This window comes from Oryzias melastigma, linkage group LG17 (assembly GCF_002922805.2).
Source record: "Oryzias melastigma strain HK-1 linkage group LG17, ASM292280v2, whole genome shotgun sequence".
Taxonomy (NCBI): Eukaryota; Metazoa; Chordata; class Actinopteri; order Beloniformes; family Adrianichthyidae; genus Oryzias; species Oryzias melastigma.
The window spans coordinates 15607598-15626802 of NC_050528.1; the positions used below are offsets into that span (position 1 = coordinate 15607598).

The 19205-nt window shown below is 39.3% G+C and overlaps 2 protein-coding genes across 8 annotated transcripts in view; both read left to right on the plus strand.

Annotated features, from left to right (window-relative positions):
- LOC112144307 (tripartite motif-containing protein 16-like) overlaps positions 1-19205 on the plus strand; it is a gene marked incomplete in the record, with an annotated part of 1074856 nt that overhangs the window by 991086 nt on the left and 64565 nt on the right.
- Positions 1-19205, plus strand: part of LOC112144243 (disco-interacting protein 2 homolog C) — a 279772-nt gene that overhangs the window by 252752 nt on the left and 7815 nt on the right. For 6 of the 7 annotated variants that reach the window (XM_036216276.1, XM_024268647.2, XM_036216274.1 and 3 more), the window contains 16 exons: positions 325-444; positions 1995-2109; positions 3397-3536; positions 4139-4275; positions 4344-4552; positions 5800-5914; positions 7541-7742; positions 8638-8747; positions 13043-13123; positions 13445-13568; positions 14558-14679; positions 15489-15600; positions 15683-15792; positions 16725-16855; positions 18252-18420; positions 18487-18657. In XM_036216276.1, coding sequence (XP_036072169.1) covers positions 325-444; positions 1995-2109; positions 3397-3536; positions 4139-4275; positions 4344-4552; positions 5800-5914; positions 7541-7742; positions 8638-8747; positions 13043-13123; positions 13445-13568; positions 14558-14679; positions 15489-15600; positions 15683-15792; positions 16725-16855; positions 18252-18420; positions 18487-18657 — 2168 coding nt within the window. The remainder of the gene's footprint in view (positions 1-324; positions 445-1994; positions 2110-3396; positions 3537-4138; positions 4276-4343; positions 4553-5799; positions 5915-7540; positions 7743-8637; positions 8748-13042; positions 13124-13444; positions 13569-14557; positions 14680-15488; positions 15601-15682; positions 15793-16724; positions 16856-18251; positions 18421-18486; positions 18658-19205) is intronic. The other variant, XM_024268648.2, reaches the window with a different exon arrangement.

Consider the following 19205-nt stretch of genomic DNA (forward strand, 5'->3'; position numbering starts at 1 on the left):
AAATAAATAAATAAATAAATATGAATTGTAAACACAAATCCCCTTTTTTACTTTTTGATCATAGCATAACTGCTTGCAGCAGGTAGAACCCAACAAACCAATACAAATGTTTACATGTCAGATCTCATCATTAAATTGTTCATAACTGTCAGGTTACAACGGCTAGTTTTCTGATTGAACAGACAAATACTGACTTGTGTATGAAATACAACACATTGAAATGAAAGTTTTCCAAAAACAATAAGGTGTTCTCAAAGGTTCACAAGAGTTATGGGCTGTCAAACTTGGATTTTTCTCTTACTGAACATGTGTTTTTTTTTATAGCTAAGGTGTCGTGTGTGAAATCGCGGGACATGCACTGGGCTTTGGTGGCCCACCGGGACCAGCGAGACATCAACCTGAGCTCATTGCGCATGCTGGTGGTGGCTGACGGTTCAAATCCATGTAAGGACACACCAGCCTGAATGACAGCACTGCTAGCAAAAGGAGAAATCCACTGAGGGACAGAAATATTGACCTCTTCCTGTACATCTGTATACACTTTTAATGTTTTGTTTAATGGTGGTGATGCCGAATTTAACTTCAGTAACACTTTAATAGGACTTGAGAAATAGCTTGCGGTTTGAGGATCGGTCGGTTTTTGTTTGTTTCTTTGCATGATTGCAGACAAGTTTGAGGTTGTTTTTTTTCTCTGTCAAGTTCACTAGTCCCCTCCAATGCACAGCTTAAACGTGCCATTTATTAATGATGTTTATAAAATCGCTTTAAATCTGAAAGTGGCTTTAAATCTGAAATGTACTGTACTGTATTTTCACCTAACCTGGCGTTACAGGGAGCCAGTGAACGGTTTGTGGTTTAGTTTGTGCAGTCCTCTCATCGTCTGGCTTTAACACTGAGGATGAATGACCAAAGGAGCTATGTCCAACAGGTCAAAGTTCAAATGACTCTGTTTGGAAGAAACAGACGTTGAACAGACTCTGCTTTTCCTCAACTCAACCCAGAAGTTTTCCCTTTTGCAGTGTCGAATCTGTGCTGCAGTGGGAATAAAGATGCCAACAATTATAGACAAGTAAGACCAGCGTTACTTCAAAACAACAGTACCAAGTCAAGTATGTATTCAACCATTTGAGTTCAAGGCAGCTGTTGAATTCATTGCTCAGTTTCTGAGTAATAGTTTAAACTAAATTTATTTAAGATTGAATTATATTGAATTCAAATTTTAATTGAATACATCTTTTAAAATGTATTTTAATAGACAGTTTTAACAAACTTATTAAGATGTGTAATGAAATAAGAAAGAAACCCTGATGTGCATAATAAAAGGTACAACATTGGACAATTGCTGCACAATGAGAGGACTGGTGTTCCATTACTGAATAAATGTAACGTCGAATTAAAAGTTCCTTTTTTTCTGTATTTTTATTGTAACTTTAATTTATTCTCGATGCCTGCCTTTGTAAATACCAACGGTTTAACAGCGATGTCAAAGGAGATTATTGATATTATTGATTGAAAGGGTTTCGCATTTTATCAGTGTTTGTTGATACTCTGACAACTTTGAGGTAACTAGAGCTTTGCGTGTTTTGTCTTGTTGTCTTTAACTCGGACTTCTTAAGAATGTTCCACAGAGAGTTCAGTCATGACAGAAACTGTAAGTTCAGATCAAAGTACAGCGTGTTCGCTTCAGCATTCTTTGGATTTGACTGTTATTCTTACATAGAGGGAGTCTCAAAATAAAAGAGCCCATCTTTGCCTGGTACTTGATGGCTTGATTGGAGCTTCAAAAGAAGCTTCAGGCTTTATCTGTTTTAATGATTCAGCTTCATTCAATTTGACCATGTGGTCAAACATTACATAAAGTTCCTCCTCACGTGTGACATCACCTGAGAGGAATTCTGCTTTTGGTATATAGCTGTTTCTAGAATGACTTTTAAACCTGTAAATCCTGAAATTTGAAGGCTCGTTTCACAGCATGAGAAACATTTATGTTTCAGGGTCGATTTCTTCCTGTGACGCCTTCCTCAACGTCTTCCAAACTAAAGGTTTGAAGCCGGAGGTCATCTGTCCCTGTGCCAGCTCCCCCGAGGCACTGACTGTCGCCATACAGAGGTTAGCGTGCCAGCAATGCAAACCTGGCTTATGTCACAAAAACAAACAGAAAAAGCATGAAAAGAAGGAAGGACAAAGTAAAGCCGACTTCAGAAATGCCTTAAAAATGTTTACAAATTTTAGATTTTTTTAAATCTTGAAATTAAAAAGGAAACAACAATTAAAATGCTATTATTTAAGAGAAGGGTTTCTGCAAACAAAAAGTTGAGCAACCAATGCAATGATTTAGATTTTGATGGTTTAAAAATGAAATAAAACAAGCTCCTCCCCCTACGTCTTTGCTGTGCTAAGCTGCCCTCTCCGGAAGTCCCTCCATCTTATTTGAGTGCTGCTTTCACGTGCCAGTTTTCAAAAAGAATCCTGTAAAATGTACTTTACTCACACTGGACACATTTGGTTCCTTTAACGTCAACCAGAGTTTGTTTCCCACACTAGCCAGAACAAACTTTCCATCTGAATACACCCGAGCGGACAAGGTAACAGTAAAAACTGTTGTACCTGATGTTAATACAGACGTTCAGAATTGTTCAACAAAATATAAAGTCTAAATAAGTGAACTTTCCAGACAAGGACTGCAAAGCTTAGGATTTCCATGATTTTTTCCCTTGTTGCTTTGCTCCGTCCTCGTGACTCCTGGCCAATGACTGAAGAGATCTTTAGTCGTGATGTTTTGTTTACAAGCTTTAGTTAGAAATAGAAATGTTTGGTAGACGACAGTCTGAGTACAGACTCAGTCCCGACCTACAGACTTTTACACCTTTAAATTTGGGACATGTTGTTGAATTTGTATTTGGGCAAATGTTTTCATCTCTTCATGTCCCTACTTTGACCTTTTCACTGCTGACTCTAGCACTTTTAAATCTTATCTTTAAACATTTATCAAAAGTTTATGAAAATCTGAAAAATGAACTTCTCTGTTTGGTTTTAGTGTGTGATTTTCTCCTGTTATTGGGCTTTTGGCCTGTTGGCAAAAATGTATAAATGAATAGAAAAGCCTCCGTTTACATTGCACTCCGGAACCACATCAGGCTCACACTGCAGTGTCTGTTACAGATGGAGGCTTCTTTAAAGCCAGAATGTGCTGTTATTGGGTGTGAAGAAGTGATTTTTTAAGACAATTCTGCTTTATCTATTGTTACCAGGGTTTAAGCTTCAGCTGATTAGGCCTTTTACGCTCCAATTTGTCCAAAATGTTCCAAATGAAAAGAGGATGTTTTTGTCATTTCTATTTAATGCACTATGGTTTTCCTAAAGAGATGTTCCTGTCTTTCTCCCGTCATTGTGCAGGCCCGTGGAGGAGGGCACCACGCCTCCTGGGCGGGGCGTCCTGTCCATGCAGGGTCTGAGCCACGGCGTGATCCGGGTCGACTCGGAGGAGAAACTGTCGGTCCTGACGCTGCAGGACGTCGGTTCTGTCATGCCGGGAGGTAAAAGTAGAGGAAATGGGGAACGTTTCATCACACTAAAGAAATTCCTCATTTTTATTGAATCTGAATGACAGTTTTCTTATTACTTTTTGGTTCTTCTTTCTTCATTATCTTTTATTGTTTGCCCTCCAACTGTTTTCCTTTCATTATTTCTCTACTGCTTCATTTTTCACATTAGCATGTATTGATTTCTTTATAAATATGTAAAAACACTTTAAATTTGGTTGAATTTGCTAGTAAAAAATCTCAGTTAATCTTGTTTTGAGGACTTTTACTGATTGTTTGAGGGGAAGTTTTCTTTTTTTTCATAAATCTGTTCTTTAGAAAATATCTAGTTAATTCTGTTCTTGAACAAGCTGCAAAACCAGAAGTCTGGGTTCAGATTAAGATTAAAATCTAACTTGATGAAATGGAGGGATATTTAAGGTTTACTTCCCTCTTAGTTTTCTTAATGCATCCACAGTGCTAGCTAACTTTATCCAGCCAATCCAAGACTTTTTATTCAAAATTCAGAAATCAGTTCAATCCAGAAGTTTCCTTCTGTTTTGGGTTAAAGCTTTGTGAGCTCCAGCCGCTCTAAGCACTGTGGTTTCTCCCTGCAGGTGTGATGTGTGTGGTGAGGCTCGAAGGCGTTCCTCAGCTCTGTAAAACCGACGAGATCGGCGAGTTGTGCGTTTGCACTGTTGCCACAGGAACCTCGTATTACGGCCTCAGCGGCATGACCAAGAACACCTTTGAGGTGAGACCTGCAGCCCTTCAGGTCATTGCTCTGCTGTGATTTGCTCACATGTTTCCTCGCGTGTGCAGGTCTTCCCTTTGGCCAACAACGGCTCCTCTGTCAGCGACCTTCCCTTCACCAGGACCGGCCTTCTGGGATTCATCGGGCCCGCCGGTCTGATCTTTGTTGCCGGGAAGATGGAGGGCCTGATGGTGGTCGGAGGACGCCGGCACAACGCGGACGACATCGTTGCCACGGCGCTGGCTGTGGAGCCCATGAAGTTTGTGTACAGGGGGAGGTCAGTGATCCTCTTCAGAGTTTAGGGATGAGGCTGAGACTGGAGGTCAAGAGCTACAAGAGAGTTGAGTTAGGCTGCACAGTGGGGTCGTGGTTACCTCACCTCGGTGAGAAGGCCCTGGTTTGAAACCCAGCTGGGTTCTTTCTGTGTAGAGTTACATGTTGTCCTCGTGGATTTCCTCCAGCTTCCCCCAAAGCCTCAGAACATGATTGTGAGCCAGTTGGCAATTCTAAATTGTCTCTAGGTGAGAATGCAAGTGTGTTGTTGTTGTGTGGCCCAGCCATGGACTAGTGCACCCCAGCTTTACTCAACAGTATCTGGGATAGGCTCCAGCAACTCCTAATGGGATTGGTCAGAGTAAAAGATAAAGCAGCAAAAAAAAAAAAAAAAGAATCTGTTCTCCACACAAGCATTATCTTTAAGTGCAATAATCTGTTTATGCCATCATAGTTCAGGTGTTATCACACATATCTGGTTCTATTAGCAAACAAGTGAAAGAGAACATCACTAGCACAATAAATGATGGCGTTCTCCAAAGATAACAGTCAAAAAGTCATGTCTAATAACAAGAAGAGTGGCCATATTTAGAACCCTGTGGTACACCATGATAGACTCTTAAATGTATGCAAAGGGGAAAAAAAGCACAAAATAAACTGTAAATTTTGTACTTTATCTTCATGCTGCCATTTACTATTTTTTTGCGCAAATTACTGTGATTGTGCTTAATTATAATGCATTTTTATATTTGTTTTGGGTAGAAATTACTTTATTATTGTCCAATCTTAAAATATTATAAAAATTTACTTTTTATAAAGCACTTTTTTACAGTTTAAGCATATACAGACTTGTTAACTGAAATGAAAATTATTTATTTTCAATGTGATGCTTTTTAGTTTAAAAGTTCTGAAGAACATGCTTGAAATATCTTAAACTTTGTATTTGTCTTTTACTGTTGCTTTAAATAATGCGCAAATCTTACAGTGAAATCTGGCATTTTTGGAGAAACTGAATTTCTCATAATTTTTTGTTGTATTGCCTATTATTCTGCTGTTCCAATATCCTAATAAAAAAGTTTTGGATTTCCAATTTAGACATAAAACGGTTTGACTACAGTGTCACAAGTAAAAGTGTTTTAAAAAACTGTTGTTTCAAAGTATCGATGTTCATCAATTAAAGATGGTCTGTAATTGGTCTACAATAGCCCCACTTTCATGCTGTGATGGTGCGTATGTTTGTGTGTCTTCCAGGATAGCAGTGTTCTCCATCACAGTGTTGCATGATGAGAGGATTGTGGTTGTAGCCGAGCAGAGGCCAGACTCCACGGAGGAGGACAGCTTCCAGTGGATGAGCAGAGTTCTGCAGGTACAGACCCACCCCTCATCTAGATCATGCTAAAGATTTTCACAGTCCACACGTAAACCTATTTTATCGTTGGCAAAACTGCAGAGATGGAATTGGAACTAAAACATGGGAAGCTGCTGCTTCAAAAAGCCCCTCCATGTTTAGCCTTCAGAGTTGAAATAGTACAAACTACTTCACTTGTGTGTGTTTTGTAGAAGATTTGCTCCAATAAAAGAAAAATTATTTTCAATTTGAAAGTTTTAAGGCTGTTTTCTATAGCCTAACAACACTTAGAGTCATCTCTCATAATGCAAATGCCTTTTGAGAGATGACGGTGCACAGATTCTGACAGATAGACTCAGTCTGTGCCACAGACCCAGATCTCTCTGAGCTGGGAAGGCGACTGCGGTGAAACCATTAAAGTCGTCTGGATTTTTAACGGCTGCAGTAAAACCCTTTCTCTTTATTCCTCCACCGTCAAACAGGCGGATTTTCCATTTTGCACGTCTGCCTACAGTCGGCGGGCAACTTTCAAAGAGGCTCAGATGTCAGGGTGTCGAGCATTAAATGCTACTGGAAATGATGAACAGTTACGTATTTAAACTGGAAGGAAATCTAAATTCTCATCCAGGCAGTGCAAAATCACAGAGACCAGGCTCCCATAAGCTGCTGGAAGATGGACAATGTTTACAAGAACTGATCTTTTAAATCTAAACTAGATTTGATAGTGAGGCTGGAATCAAAGGACGTTGGTGCATAAACGTGTAATTTAATGTAGAAATAAGAGTCTGATCTGTCAAACAGAATATTTGAACAGAAACACACGTTGACTTCATTGTAGATATTCTAATATACAACAAAGCCAAACTAAACCCAAACCCAGGTTGAAGTTCAGAAGCTGAACTTTTTTGTCCTGTTTTTGCAAGAATGACCTCACTCTCATCTGATGGGAATACATTCAAGCCTGGTGGAAAAAAGCCAGAAATATTCCCCTCCTATGACCAGCCTTTAACTTTCTCGTCACACAGGTGTGCTCTTACCTACTGTTTTCCAGAGACATTTACCTGGTTCTTAATCTGGAATTTGTCTTCATCAACTTGTAGTCTCTAGAATACGAGCGTCGGTTGAATCAGCTTTCTGCCTCAACTTTAGTTCATAAAAAAAGAATTTCATTGCTTAAAATCTAACTTTTTAAGAGGACAGAAACAACAACCTTTCAAAAATTATGTACATTTTTTTTATTTAAGTTCGTTTCGCATGTTTTAAAGATTTGGCTTCACACACATGTTTATTAATTATGTCAAGATAAAACATTTCCCTTTTTTACATCAATTAAAGGCACAAAAAAGCCCTTTTATTCTTTGTTTGTTTTTGGACTGTGACTCTTTATGATATAAAGTTTTCAGAGAAATCTGTCGATTACTTTATTCTTCGTCACTCTGTATTTTCCATCAAAAATGGGGGTTTTCAGATGGGTTTTTTCTGTTTTTTGATTATCAATGGGGGCTGAAATGAAATGATCAACAACAATCAGCTGGTCAGAATGTCAGATTTTAGACTAACTTTCAGTGCAAACTGAACTTTGGATTGTTTTTTTTACCTCACCTACACTCGGATTAACATGTCTTATGTCTCTACCTTTTGCAGGCTATAGACAGCATCCACCAGGTGGGGGTGTACTGCCTGGCTCTGGTGCCCTCTAACACCCTGCCAAAAACCCCCTTGGGTGGGATCCACTTATCGGAAACCAAGCAGCTCTTCCTGGAGGGGGCGCTGCACCCCTGCAATGTGCTCATGTGCCCACACACCTGCGTCACCAACCTGCCCAAACCTCGGCAGAAGCAGCCAGGTACATTTCTAAACTCTTTGAGGTGTTTTTGTCGAGACTCTATGAGTTTCAATCCACCACCGCCTTTTGACCGGTGGAACACACCCAATCCATACCAAGTCTCACACCTTAAAACATACAGTTAAAAGGAAGGGTTTGTTCTCAGAAATACTCATTAAATGCCTTTAAAACACCTTGTTGGGACACAATAATGGGCAGCTGGGGATTCTGCTCACACACTACTGTAACAACAGAAAAAATCATTTTTGGCTTCAGCTGATAGTATACAAAATGTTTGAGGAAAAATAGGCCAAAAAGTAATAATAATCATTGTTTTTAAGTCCCAAACTCAAGTCTTTTAGAAAGTGGCTGTTGGTGGGAGTTCATTCTAATCTCTGCTGGACCAGAGAGAAGCCAGAGCGCTGCAGAGTTCAGCCTTACTATGACAGATTTTTTTTAATATATACAGTATATAAAGGAGTAAAATCTCGAGAAATATAGAAAATCACACAGGTTATTTAGAGCAGGCGAAAATCCTTTGCCTGATTTGATTCAAATCCAATAATAATTCATGTTAAATTTGTACTTGGACCATAAATGGCTGTGAGGTTAAAATCAAAGCCTTAAATGAAGCAGCATCTCTAAAGCAACGTTTTAGGATAATACTTGCAGAATTTATATCTATAATTCATATAGTTAGTTTTCTCTTTTTACAGTTTGTCGCAATTTGCAACTTTTGTCACTAGATGGGTCTAAACTCACACAAAAACATGGGATTCATTGGAAGGACAGGTTTAAATACATTCAGATATTTACGTTTTAAATGTTTATCCATTTCTAATGTACCTTTTTGGTAGAGGATTAAGAGAAAACAGAAACTGTCACATTTTCCTGTTGTCGCCCTCATGTCCTCCAGAGATCGGTCCTGCATCTGTGATGGTGGGTAATCTGGTGTCGGGGAAGAGGATCGCTCAGGCCAGCGGCAGAGATCTGGGTCAGATCGAAGACAATGACCAGGCAAGGAAGGTGTGTGTGAGAAGAGGGTCTGTTGGTTTTCTCCACCTTCACAAACCTGCCGTGCTCACGCCGCCATGGAATGAGGCGTTTGTCTTCATTCCATGTTTCCCAGCATCACAGCTTCACGTCATTTATTTTTCCATTCAACTTTTCTTTGAATTATTTTATGTTCAAACTGCTTTTTGAAAGTTTAATCCAAAGCAAACTTTTTATAGCAGGTTAGCATTTAGTGCTAAGGATCATCTCTACAAAACTAAAAGCAGCATAATCTGGATTATCTACAATCGTATTCATGTCCTTTTGTTTAAAAGCAAACTGATCCAAAGAGGGACAAAGAACTTCACAATAAAAACTTGCACAACAATGGAGCCTCTGTTTAAGAGAACAAATAAAGGAAGACTGAATAAACGTGGAAACAGAATAGAGAGAAAACAGAATAATCAAAGCTCTGAGACACCTGCAGAGATTAAGCGTGACGGAAAGGAGCGATGTCGTTGACAGAAGTGATTTTCCTCTCATCTCTTACTTCTAAAATGTCATCAGTTACAGGATCAGGCGCTGCGAGGCAGCTCAGCCTCTGTGGGTCCTAATGAGAAGAGACAGGCCTCAAAATAACCACCAGCACCTCCGCCGCCTCCCCGTCAGCTCTCCTCGTGTTTGTGCGGATGTCGGCGAGCAGTCTCCATATTGGTTATTCCTTTTTCTGAAAAATTGTTGTTGTTTTCTCAAGTGAAGTAAAATAATCTACAAATCATAAAGTTGCTTTGATCTTAAATTAATGTTCCCCAAAAACTTCTCACAGTTTCTAACTGTTACTAAGTGCGACTGATCCTGAGAGAAGTAACTTTCTTAACCGTCTAAAAGTCTCACTCCGGTCTTCTTCTGATCTAGTTTCAAAGCACTCCCGCTGATCTTTGAATTGTGATTATGGCGTTTGTGATGTGTGATTGTAGGACATAGTTTCTGCAGAGCGGTAGTAATTCATTTGAATTTCACCTCTGAGTTGTGGGCAGGACTGTCCCTCCCTGTCCCCTCCTCTCCCTCTTGCTGAGAGCACTTTGTTTACATGCTTTCCCACTAGCTTACAGCCCCTCACACCCCAACCCAACATTACTGGTGCAACTAAAATTGAGACCAATATTGGAACAATCCAGCTGTAAAGTTTTGATCCAGATTCCAGCTCAGACGAGGAAGAAGACATTCATGGATCTAGTCGTCTATAAGTGGATGCAGAAAGTTTATGACCCACCAGCGTATTTTCTTCATAACAGATCCAGTATTTTTCAAACATCTGCTCCTGATTCACATTGATTTAGATAAAGAAAGATGTTTTTTCTTTTTTTGCTCTTTATATATCTTTATATAAATTGTGAATTAGGAGTAGAACACGTGCCATTTGAAAAAGCCCTCTTTTTTGACTTGGAAAATACGTTTGATAAGAAAATCTGCTCCATTCTAATGTATCCATTTTCAACAAACATGACCAAAACCAAGAGCTAAATAGTGCCAACAACTGATGTAGATGACATATCATAAGAACTAGTAATAGATAAACAACAAAACAATAAAAAAATACAATTCTAAGCTTCATCTTCTACACATAAATGTCCTCTAGCATCCAAAAATGCCACAAGAACATGTTTAAAACAGCATTTTCATCGGGTTGGGTCTTTCAAAGGTTTGCCCAAAGGCCCAAACTCCAGTTCAAGGGGGGTCCACTTAAACACTTCTCAATCGGAAGTCCAGTTTGGTAACCACAGATCAGAACCTCATACTCCGGCCTAAAGAGGTTTCTTAAACACTCCTGAGACCAAGTAAGGCTTGACAGACTGAGGAATTCCGGATGTTACCCTTTATAAACAGCTCTCCTCAATCAGGCTGAGTCATCTCCAAGAACCATCGATCCAACATTAAACCGAAGAGGTCCTGAAGAATCCTCCTTCAGAGTTCTCAGTTTAAATGGAGTTTAGGGTTTGCTAACTCCTGGTTTTCTTTTGCCTCACACTACCTCATGGAATCTTTCTGTCATCCATCTTCTCTTCTCTCCTCCACATCATCTCTGTGAAACCCAGACCCTCCGTGTGGATGAGATCTTCTTATAGGAATGTGTTCGGTATCACCTAGTGAAACTGATTCCTACGGTGACATTTCTTTGTCCATTTGAGCTCACGGTGGAACCAGAGCACTGACAGACTGCACTCATGATGTTCTCCATGGAAAACAGATCTTTTTTCTGTGCTGGGAATACACAGCTTCTAGATTAGGACGCACATGTGAATAGTAGCTGGTTTAAGGGGTGAAGTCAGTTGCTTGGCTCCACCCCTTTCATCCAAAGATGACCATCCAGCAATTATTTTTCTTTTTTATAATTTTGTATTAAGCTTTAAAACTTTAGTGCTATTTAAACAAAAAGAACAAATAGTTCATTTGTCCTCATTGTGTTGGGTTCTTTAGGATCCTCTGTAGGAGTTGTTGAAGTTAAGCAGACAGGCTTGATTTAACGCTGAATACATTTTGTACTGTTCCACTTAAAGTGAGGAGGCTTGTATACTGATGATGTTCTGTGTGCCGAGCAGGAAAACCGCCGTCTCCAAACAGCATATGTTCATCTACGCTGCAGGGATTTGTGGGCACTGGAAGGGTGGCAGACTTTAGTTTTCAAAGTTTCATAGAAACTCATTGGAAGTGGTGAGCAGCTGAGAAATGTTTTCTCCGGGGTAGAACAGGAGATAAATCTTTGTACTCCTGAGGGTTTGGGAGGCATGGAGCTAGTGGTGAGGAGATGAAGACTTTTTTTTTTTTTCCCAGCGCTAACTGCACAAGTTTGAATGGAGGAACAGGAAACATGGCTGATAAACAGCCGAATGATGTTTTCAGCAGAGCAACACCACGGTTATGTTAGGTTTAAACAGCACAGCTAGTCAAATTACAAGAGGTGAGTGAGAGATGAAAGAAAACACACTGACATGTGGAATTCATTAAACTCTTTTTTAACTGTTTTATTGGTTTGTTAAAAGCTGTTTTTTCACAAAAAATGATTGTAGGTATTCATAAAGCTCTTAATCTAAAGATCATCTCTAGAAAGAAAAAGAGAGCAAAGACTTCCTGACTCAGATAAAAATGGTGTTTTCACGTCTTCTGGTAGCATTTTTTTCTCATGATGGAGGAGAAATATGATGAAAATTAAGATTAAATCTATATTTTTGAGTATTTCTTTACTTAAATCATCGTGAATCAGGAGACAAATTGCTGTTTGAAGAATCCTGTAGCTATGATGCTCCCTGCTCCGCTCCATTCTGATGTATCCACTTCTAGACGACTAGAAAGAAAATGCTAAATTCCTACGACGCTCCTGCATCTCATCTGTACTGAGTTTTCACTTTCAGACTCAGCATTTATTGTTCATTTTTATTGAGAGGACTACATTTATTTAAAAAAAATCAACAGTTTACCAAACAAACTTAGACTTGCCTCAAGTGTCAAACTTAAAAGACCTATTCCGATAAAATCATTTGTTTTACATCTTCTTGTAGCATTTTTCTGACGGAGGGCATATATAAAGGAAATTCACTTTAAAATTGCATTTTGGAGCTTTTCTTTATTCAAGTTGTTGTGAATCAGGAGCAGATGAAAAATGGTGATTGAAAAAGTTTGTATTTGTGATGTACAAACTCCAACGGAAAGCCACAAGCCCTCTGCTCAGCTCCATTCTGATACATCCACTTACAGACGAATAAATCCATGTATGTCCATGTATGTATGTTTGCAGCGGTTTTGGGTTGAGATTCATCTGTCTGGGAGCTGCAGACACACAAACACACACATCCACAGAGCTGACTTTCTGTAGTGGAACAAAATGTAACAGGAATGAATTACACTCTGCAGCAATTCCTGAAAAATTCATGAGATGAGAGCCGAACTCTCCCTCCCAGATCTGTTCTCTCCTGCCTTCTGTAATTTCCATGGTGCTGTCGGGGTGAACCGCTGGGTTGGTCTGTCTTTTTCTTCCTCCGTCGTATGAAACTCCACTTCATTGTGCCAGCCCTTCACCTTCTTCTCATCAGCAGCCTCCATCTGTGTGGAAGCTCTGACAGCCTCTCTCAGTTCATTTAGCAAATTAGCTCCTAGAAAAAGAAAAAAAACAAAGAAATCCATTCTGGGAAATGTGTCAAAGTGCTTGTGTTGAAGGAATTTGCTGGCGTTGACCATGGGAAGCGTTCCCTAAGGAGGAAGAGGACACAGGTTGAGTTCTGAAGGTTTAGCTGCTGACGTTGATCCTCATAATCACTGTTTGTGTCTTCCAGTTCCTCTTCCTGTCTGAGGTGTTGCAGTGGAGAGCCCAGACCACTCCAGACCACGTCCTCTACACCCTCCTAAACTCCAGGGTAAACTTCTGAACACATTTTTCTCCTTAAAATCAAGTAGGAGCTTCTCCCAAATATTTTTTGGCTAAAAAGGTCGTTTTTCTGATATTTTTGTATGTTCAGGTGTTTGTTTTCATCTCAGATATCGTACTGGTATATTACTGGTGTCTAAAGCAGCAGCAGTGCATAACTTTGAGCTTCAGTTCATTTCTGTGGACTGAATTTGATGTGCTGGTCTGATGCAGCTGTTCAGCTCAAAGATTCGGCGGCAGAAAATGCGAGGTGACCTCCGCAGAAGATGCTGATTGAACAAGCCAGTCACCCTGTTTTTGTCTCTTGCAGGGTACAATAGCCAGCTCGCTGACTTGTGTTCAGCTTCACAAGAGAGCAGAGAAGATCGCTGCCATCCTGGCTGAACGGGGCCACCTGCAGGACGGAGACCACGTTGCCCTAGTCTACCCTCCAGGTAAAGAGGAACGAAAAGGAGGTGTTTATGTTTGTAGAAAAGGAGATTTAGGACGTGACCCCCCCCCCCCCATTCTATTGGTTAGAAGTCTAGAATTCTCTTGGATGAAAGAGAATCCACACAGACATCCTAGTTCTACACTGCTGAAATCTCAACTTTCTTTAGGATGTCTTTTTTATGCCATGTGTTGGACATTAAAAAATAGTGGTGGTACATATGTTACAATTTTTTTCAAATATTAAAGACTTGTCGAAATATAAAAGGAACTTACTTTTTTAAAATATATTTTTTTATTGTTAAAAGGTTTTGTAAGTATTAACCACTAAAAATGTCCAAATTACTTTTAATGTTGTATATTTTTTTCATATTTCAATTCCCACATTTGAAAACATTTGAAATAAGTTAAAACATATTGTTTTTGCTTTTAGAAAGATTTTAGCAGTGACTAAGGTTTTGGTATGGTCACCTCTTTTAAACTTTTAAACTCTTTTTTTAAGTCTCCAATTGTTTTAGTTTTTTAAGTTTACCATACTTGGTAATTTTATGTCATCATTTTTTATTGGTTTTTTATTTTTTTATTATCATGAGCGTTTTTATTTTTATATTTTTAAGTCTTTTATTAGTTGTGTTTCTTGTATAAATGGACCTGGAGTCTGTAATAAAGTATGTTTATATGTCACCAGTAGGGGGCAGTGCTGCTCAGTAGAGTTCTCTAAGTCAACCCATAAAGAAGAGAAAAGGGCACCATAAAAGACACATTTTAGATAAACTGAGAATTGCATATTTCTGTAGGAATAGTATAAAAAATAGTTATGAGAAAGTTTTTTTAAGTGTCAGAACTCAAATAAAAATCCAAAGATTAGTGTTTTTTAAAACCTTTTCTCCACTCTAAGTTTTAAGTTTTTGTTTTCAGGAGTGTTAGGACACGATCATTCAGCATCTTTCACAGCTGTCGTCTCTTATCGTCTTGCTCCTCCTCCCGTGTTCAGGCATCGACCTCATTGCTGCGTTCTACGGCTGCCTTTACGCCGGCTGCGTGCCGATCACAGTGCGGCCGCCTCATCCGCAAAACATCTCCACCACGCTGCCCACTGTCAAGATGATCGTGGAGGTCAACACTATCGTTGTTTATTCAGTCTTTGATCTTTGTAATAATGCCTAAACTTTAACCCTAATTCTAGGAATGTTTCTTTTTCTTTCATCAACACAAATGTAAACATTGAGGATGGAGGTCTGAATGTGTAAGAATGAAAAAAAGAAAAAAGGAATCCAACAATAAATTAAAAATGCTCAGTTCTGTTTTTGAAATTGTTCCCAAATAAAATAAAAATCAGCAAATATTAGAAATATATTCACATGTATATTTGTGGACACAATTGAATAATTTAATCTAGACTTTTAAAAATAAAATATAGATGGTGTGAGTATGTGTGAAAGCTCAAGTTAATATAACTACACAAGATCAGAAAAATAAAATATCATTTCTATTAATTTGTTGAACCTTTATTTACACAGGTTGATTGAGAACAATTTGTAATTTACAACAACGACCAGTAATTTAAATTTTGTTGTAAAATACCTTAAAATAATATTGTGTCCATCCTATCAACTATGAACATATTCCCTCCCCTCATTATTTTGCTGTATTTAAAAAAGAAAAGCTTTTTTCATTTTTATTGTATTGAAACGATTATACTTTTGTCACCTTCAGGCCTCCATAGCTGTCAGAGTTATGGAGTTATTTATTGGATTCAACCACAGATTAGTGGAATCTCACAAATGTTAATTGTTTTTTTTACTCAAATTAATATTATTTCTCTAAAATTTACTTCAAAATGAAAGATTCAGTGAACATGAGAGGAATTTGCAAAAACCCAATCTGTTTAAAAGACTAAAGTTCCACCTGACTTGGATGTGCAGGTGAGCCGGTCCGTCTGTGTGATGACCACGCAGGTCATCTCCAAGCTGCTGAGATCAAAGGAGGCATCAGCGACCGTGGACGTCAGGACCTGGCCTCCCATCATGGACACAGGTTCTCATTTACTCACAGAAAAGCTGTTGTCATGGTGACTGATGCAGCTTTCCTAAGTGTTAACACGTGGGTTTGTCTTTAGACGATTTGCCCAAGAAGAAGCCTCCTTTGCTGCACAAGCCCTCGAACCCGGACACCTTGGCCTACCTGGACTTCAGTGTCTCCACCACCGGCATGCTTGCTGGGGTCAAAGTGAGAAGCAGGCCAATCTTTTCTTAGAGAGCTTCACAATTCTGTTCATGACTGATCAAACTGGCTTTAGGTCCTTGAAGAGTTCAAAGAGATACAAATTCACAGATCTTTAAAACCCATTGATGCAAATATGCAACAAACACATCTGCTCCAAACCTCCCTTAGGCTAGCATCCACTTGAAAGCAAAAAGAAACATTTTTGTTTAAGAATTTAAACAAAAACTGTTAGTTCTTGCTTCTTCTTCAAAAATTTGTCTGATTTTTTTTAATCTAAAATCAGAAAAATTCCACAGTCAATAAAGGCTAAGAATCAGACTTTTTAATGATGTTTGTTGTCTTTTTTCGCTGCTGTTTTCACATTTGCCTATCAGTGTATCTTTAAGTCTGCAGGAGAACTTGTTTGCACTTTGCTTCTCTCTTAGCTTGTGAAGCCACATTTTGCAAGAGAATCTAAAATCAGATGTGAGCCTGGAAACAAGTCCACACTATCCGTTTGTTATGCCTCCAAATATTATCCCTGACAGCATTCATGTCGTTTGAAACTGTCAAACTGTCGCTTTGCATCATCATTTTAATACAAAACGCATAAAAGACGTGTCATTAATTAAAGCTCTGACAACCGGCAGCTAATCGTTAGAACAAAGAGAGGAATCCGTTACAGGAAGAAGCATTGTTTTCCACTCCGCAGCTAAATAGTTCTTTATTATGATTAATCAGTGTCCTTAATGAGTAAATTAGTCCAAGTCTGGAAAAAAACGCAGCTACAAGCAGCGCTGGCTCAAAGACTTCATGAGGAAAACACTTTTCTTATGCTGATCTATGAGCTTTTGCTCAGTCTTGTTTATACCTGTCAGTGCTGAAGGATGAAACCTGTTTCTACAGACTGGAAAACTCTTCACATCATTGTTTTTGATGTGTTGTTTGTGCTGCAGATGTCTCACACTGCCACCAGTGCCTTCTGCCGCTCCATCAAGCTGCAGTGTGAGCTGTATCCGTCCCGAGAGGTCGCCATCTGCCTGGACCCGTACTGCGGCCTCGGCTTCGTCCTCTGGTGCCTTTGCAGGTCAGACTCCCTCACAAAGGTGTTAGCATGAGTAAACTGTCACTGCCTTTAATCTGTAATTAGAATATCCACCATCATCAGATCTTTTGGATTTTAGCTAATCAAACAGTGAGAAATAAAAACTGCCTTTCTAAAAAATGTTTTGTTAATTTATTTTTGGGCAGATATTTTATAGAAAAATATTTATTCAAAGTGGGTTTTATGCTCTAGATAATATTTAGATGTTTTAAGAGAATAAAATACGTTATTATTATGTAACTGCATGACATAAAAAACAAAACCAAAGAAAGATGCTATTATTTTAGCCACAGAGGTAAATTTTAGGTTGATTTTGCTTTCATCTTTTGACTACAATCTCAGAAAATTCAAAAAAATATTTACATATTTTATAGTTAGTGCATTATAAAAAAAACAAGTTTGTGTTTATTAAAGCAAATTAATAAACTTTGCGAAGCAACAGCCTTCCGCTTTGCGAGTCTTCCACGACGTGCGTGAATGTCTGATAATGCACCCACTTATAAGTGGCACTATCCCACTTATACCATGGTCACTTACAAAAGAACTAAATATTCGATTGATTTTTTGTATTTTATTTTTATCTTCAGATCACTTTCACAAAAAGCGCACTATTTGATTGGTAATGCAGCCCATTATCACAGTAACACGATGTGGTGCTGAGCCAGCACCGACCTCGACTGCAGCGGCAGAGGAAAGCGGTATAAATGCTGATCGTCACGACAGGTTAAGTAAAACATCAGTTCAGAGAGGAAGTTCACCTCTTACCACCTGCTTTTGTCCAGAAGATGAAGGAAAAGTTGGTTTTAAAGAAGCCTGCACAGTGATACAGAACATTTAGGCTATGTGACCGGAACTTCTTTTTAAGGCGTGCATCCACACCCGGCAGCCAATCAGAATCATGTATTCACCCAGAACATTTAAAGTGCAGAAGCACAATGTTTGTTTCTTATGGCTGTATGTCGGCATCTGTTTTCTTTATTCATAATTAATCACAATCCAAAAGTCTGATTAATCATGATTATTTTTTCAGTCGATTGACAGCACTAATATTTAACTATGTGCTAGTGTGGCATTATATTTAGGTTGTGGTATGACATGGATATAATAACTAACTACAGTAACCTCCATTTTTAACTGGATTGAGTTAAAAGCAGTTATACAAATATTTATCTGTTTTAATTTTTGTAATTAATGTAGAGACCAGAAACTTGCATAGCGAGTCTTCTGAATGCAAGAGTTTTGAAGGCGAAAGCCTGAACCCACATTTACACGTATAGCAGTCGCTCCACCCTGGTGGGAATCAGCTTTCGGTGGACCCAGAAGTGTCTATGAACAAGGTCCAGATTTGTGTGTCAGAGATGTTCTGCTCTCTCCTCAGTGTGTACTCGGGTCACCAGTCCATCCTGATCCCTCCGTCTGAGCTGGAGGTGAACCCGGCTCTGTGGCTGTCAGCTGTCAGTCAGTACAAAGTCCGGGACACGTTCTGCTCCTACAGCGTCATGGAGCTCTGCACCAAAGGCCTGGGTCTGCAGACGGACTCGCTGAAGGTGAGCACAGCCCAGCTTCTCAGGAGGCTGGTGTTGCACCACCTTTAACCTCATTTCCCTCTTCAGTCTCGAGGGCTGGACTTGTCTCGAGTGAGGACCTGTGTGGTGGTAGCAGAGGAGCGCCCCAGGACAGCGCTGACCCAGTCGTTCTCCAAGCTCTTCAAGGACTTGGGGCTCCACCCCCGGGCCGTCAGCACCTCCTTCGGCTGCAGAGTCAACCTGGCCATCTGCCTGCAGGTCAGCCGGTTTCTCTCCCCTCTCCACTCTCATCCGACTGCAGGTTTACGTGCTTCTGTAGGATGTATTTGTCCTGAATATCTATCATCATTTGCAGATAAATCTTCTATTTGCTCAGAATCTTCTCCGTACGTCCCTTAGACGTAATCGTAGTGACGATAAAGGGATTCATTCCTCATCAGCTGAGCCAGTCGCTCCTTTGTGGTTTTCATTGTAACGGTTCAGATGTTTTTTCAACTTTTCAAGTTTCATTTGGTTTACCCACAACTAAAATGCAACAAACGTGCATAAACACTGCAGCAAAACGACTAAAACAAGTAAAATGTTAAAAATAAAACCATTTAAGAGCATGTCAGATTGCTGTGGAATGGTTGTTCAGACTAACACCTGCTTTGACAATCTTTAGTTTTTTCATCTGCATGTTTCTTGTTTTTCGTTGTTTTCCGTTTTGACATCTTTTCCTCCCTTCTTCTGCTCTAAAGGCATAACTCCACCCTCATTTCTCATACTTGGTTTTGTCTCCACCCTCCTCCTTTATTCCCTCCTCT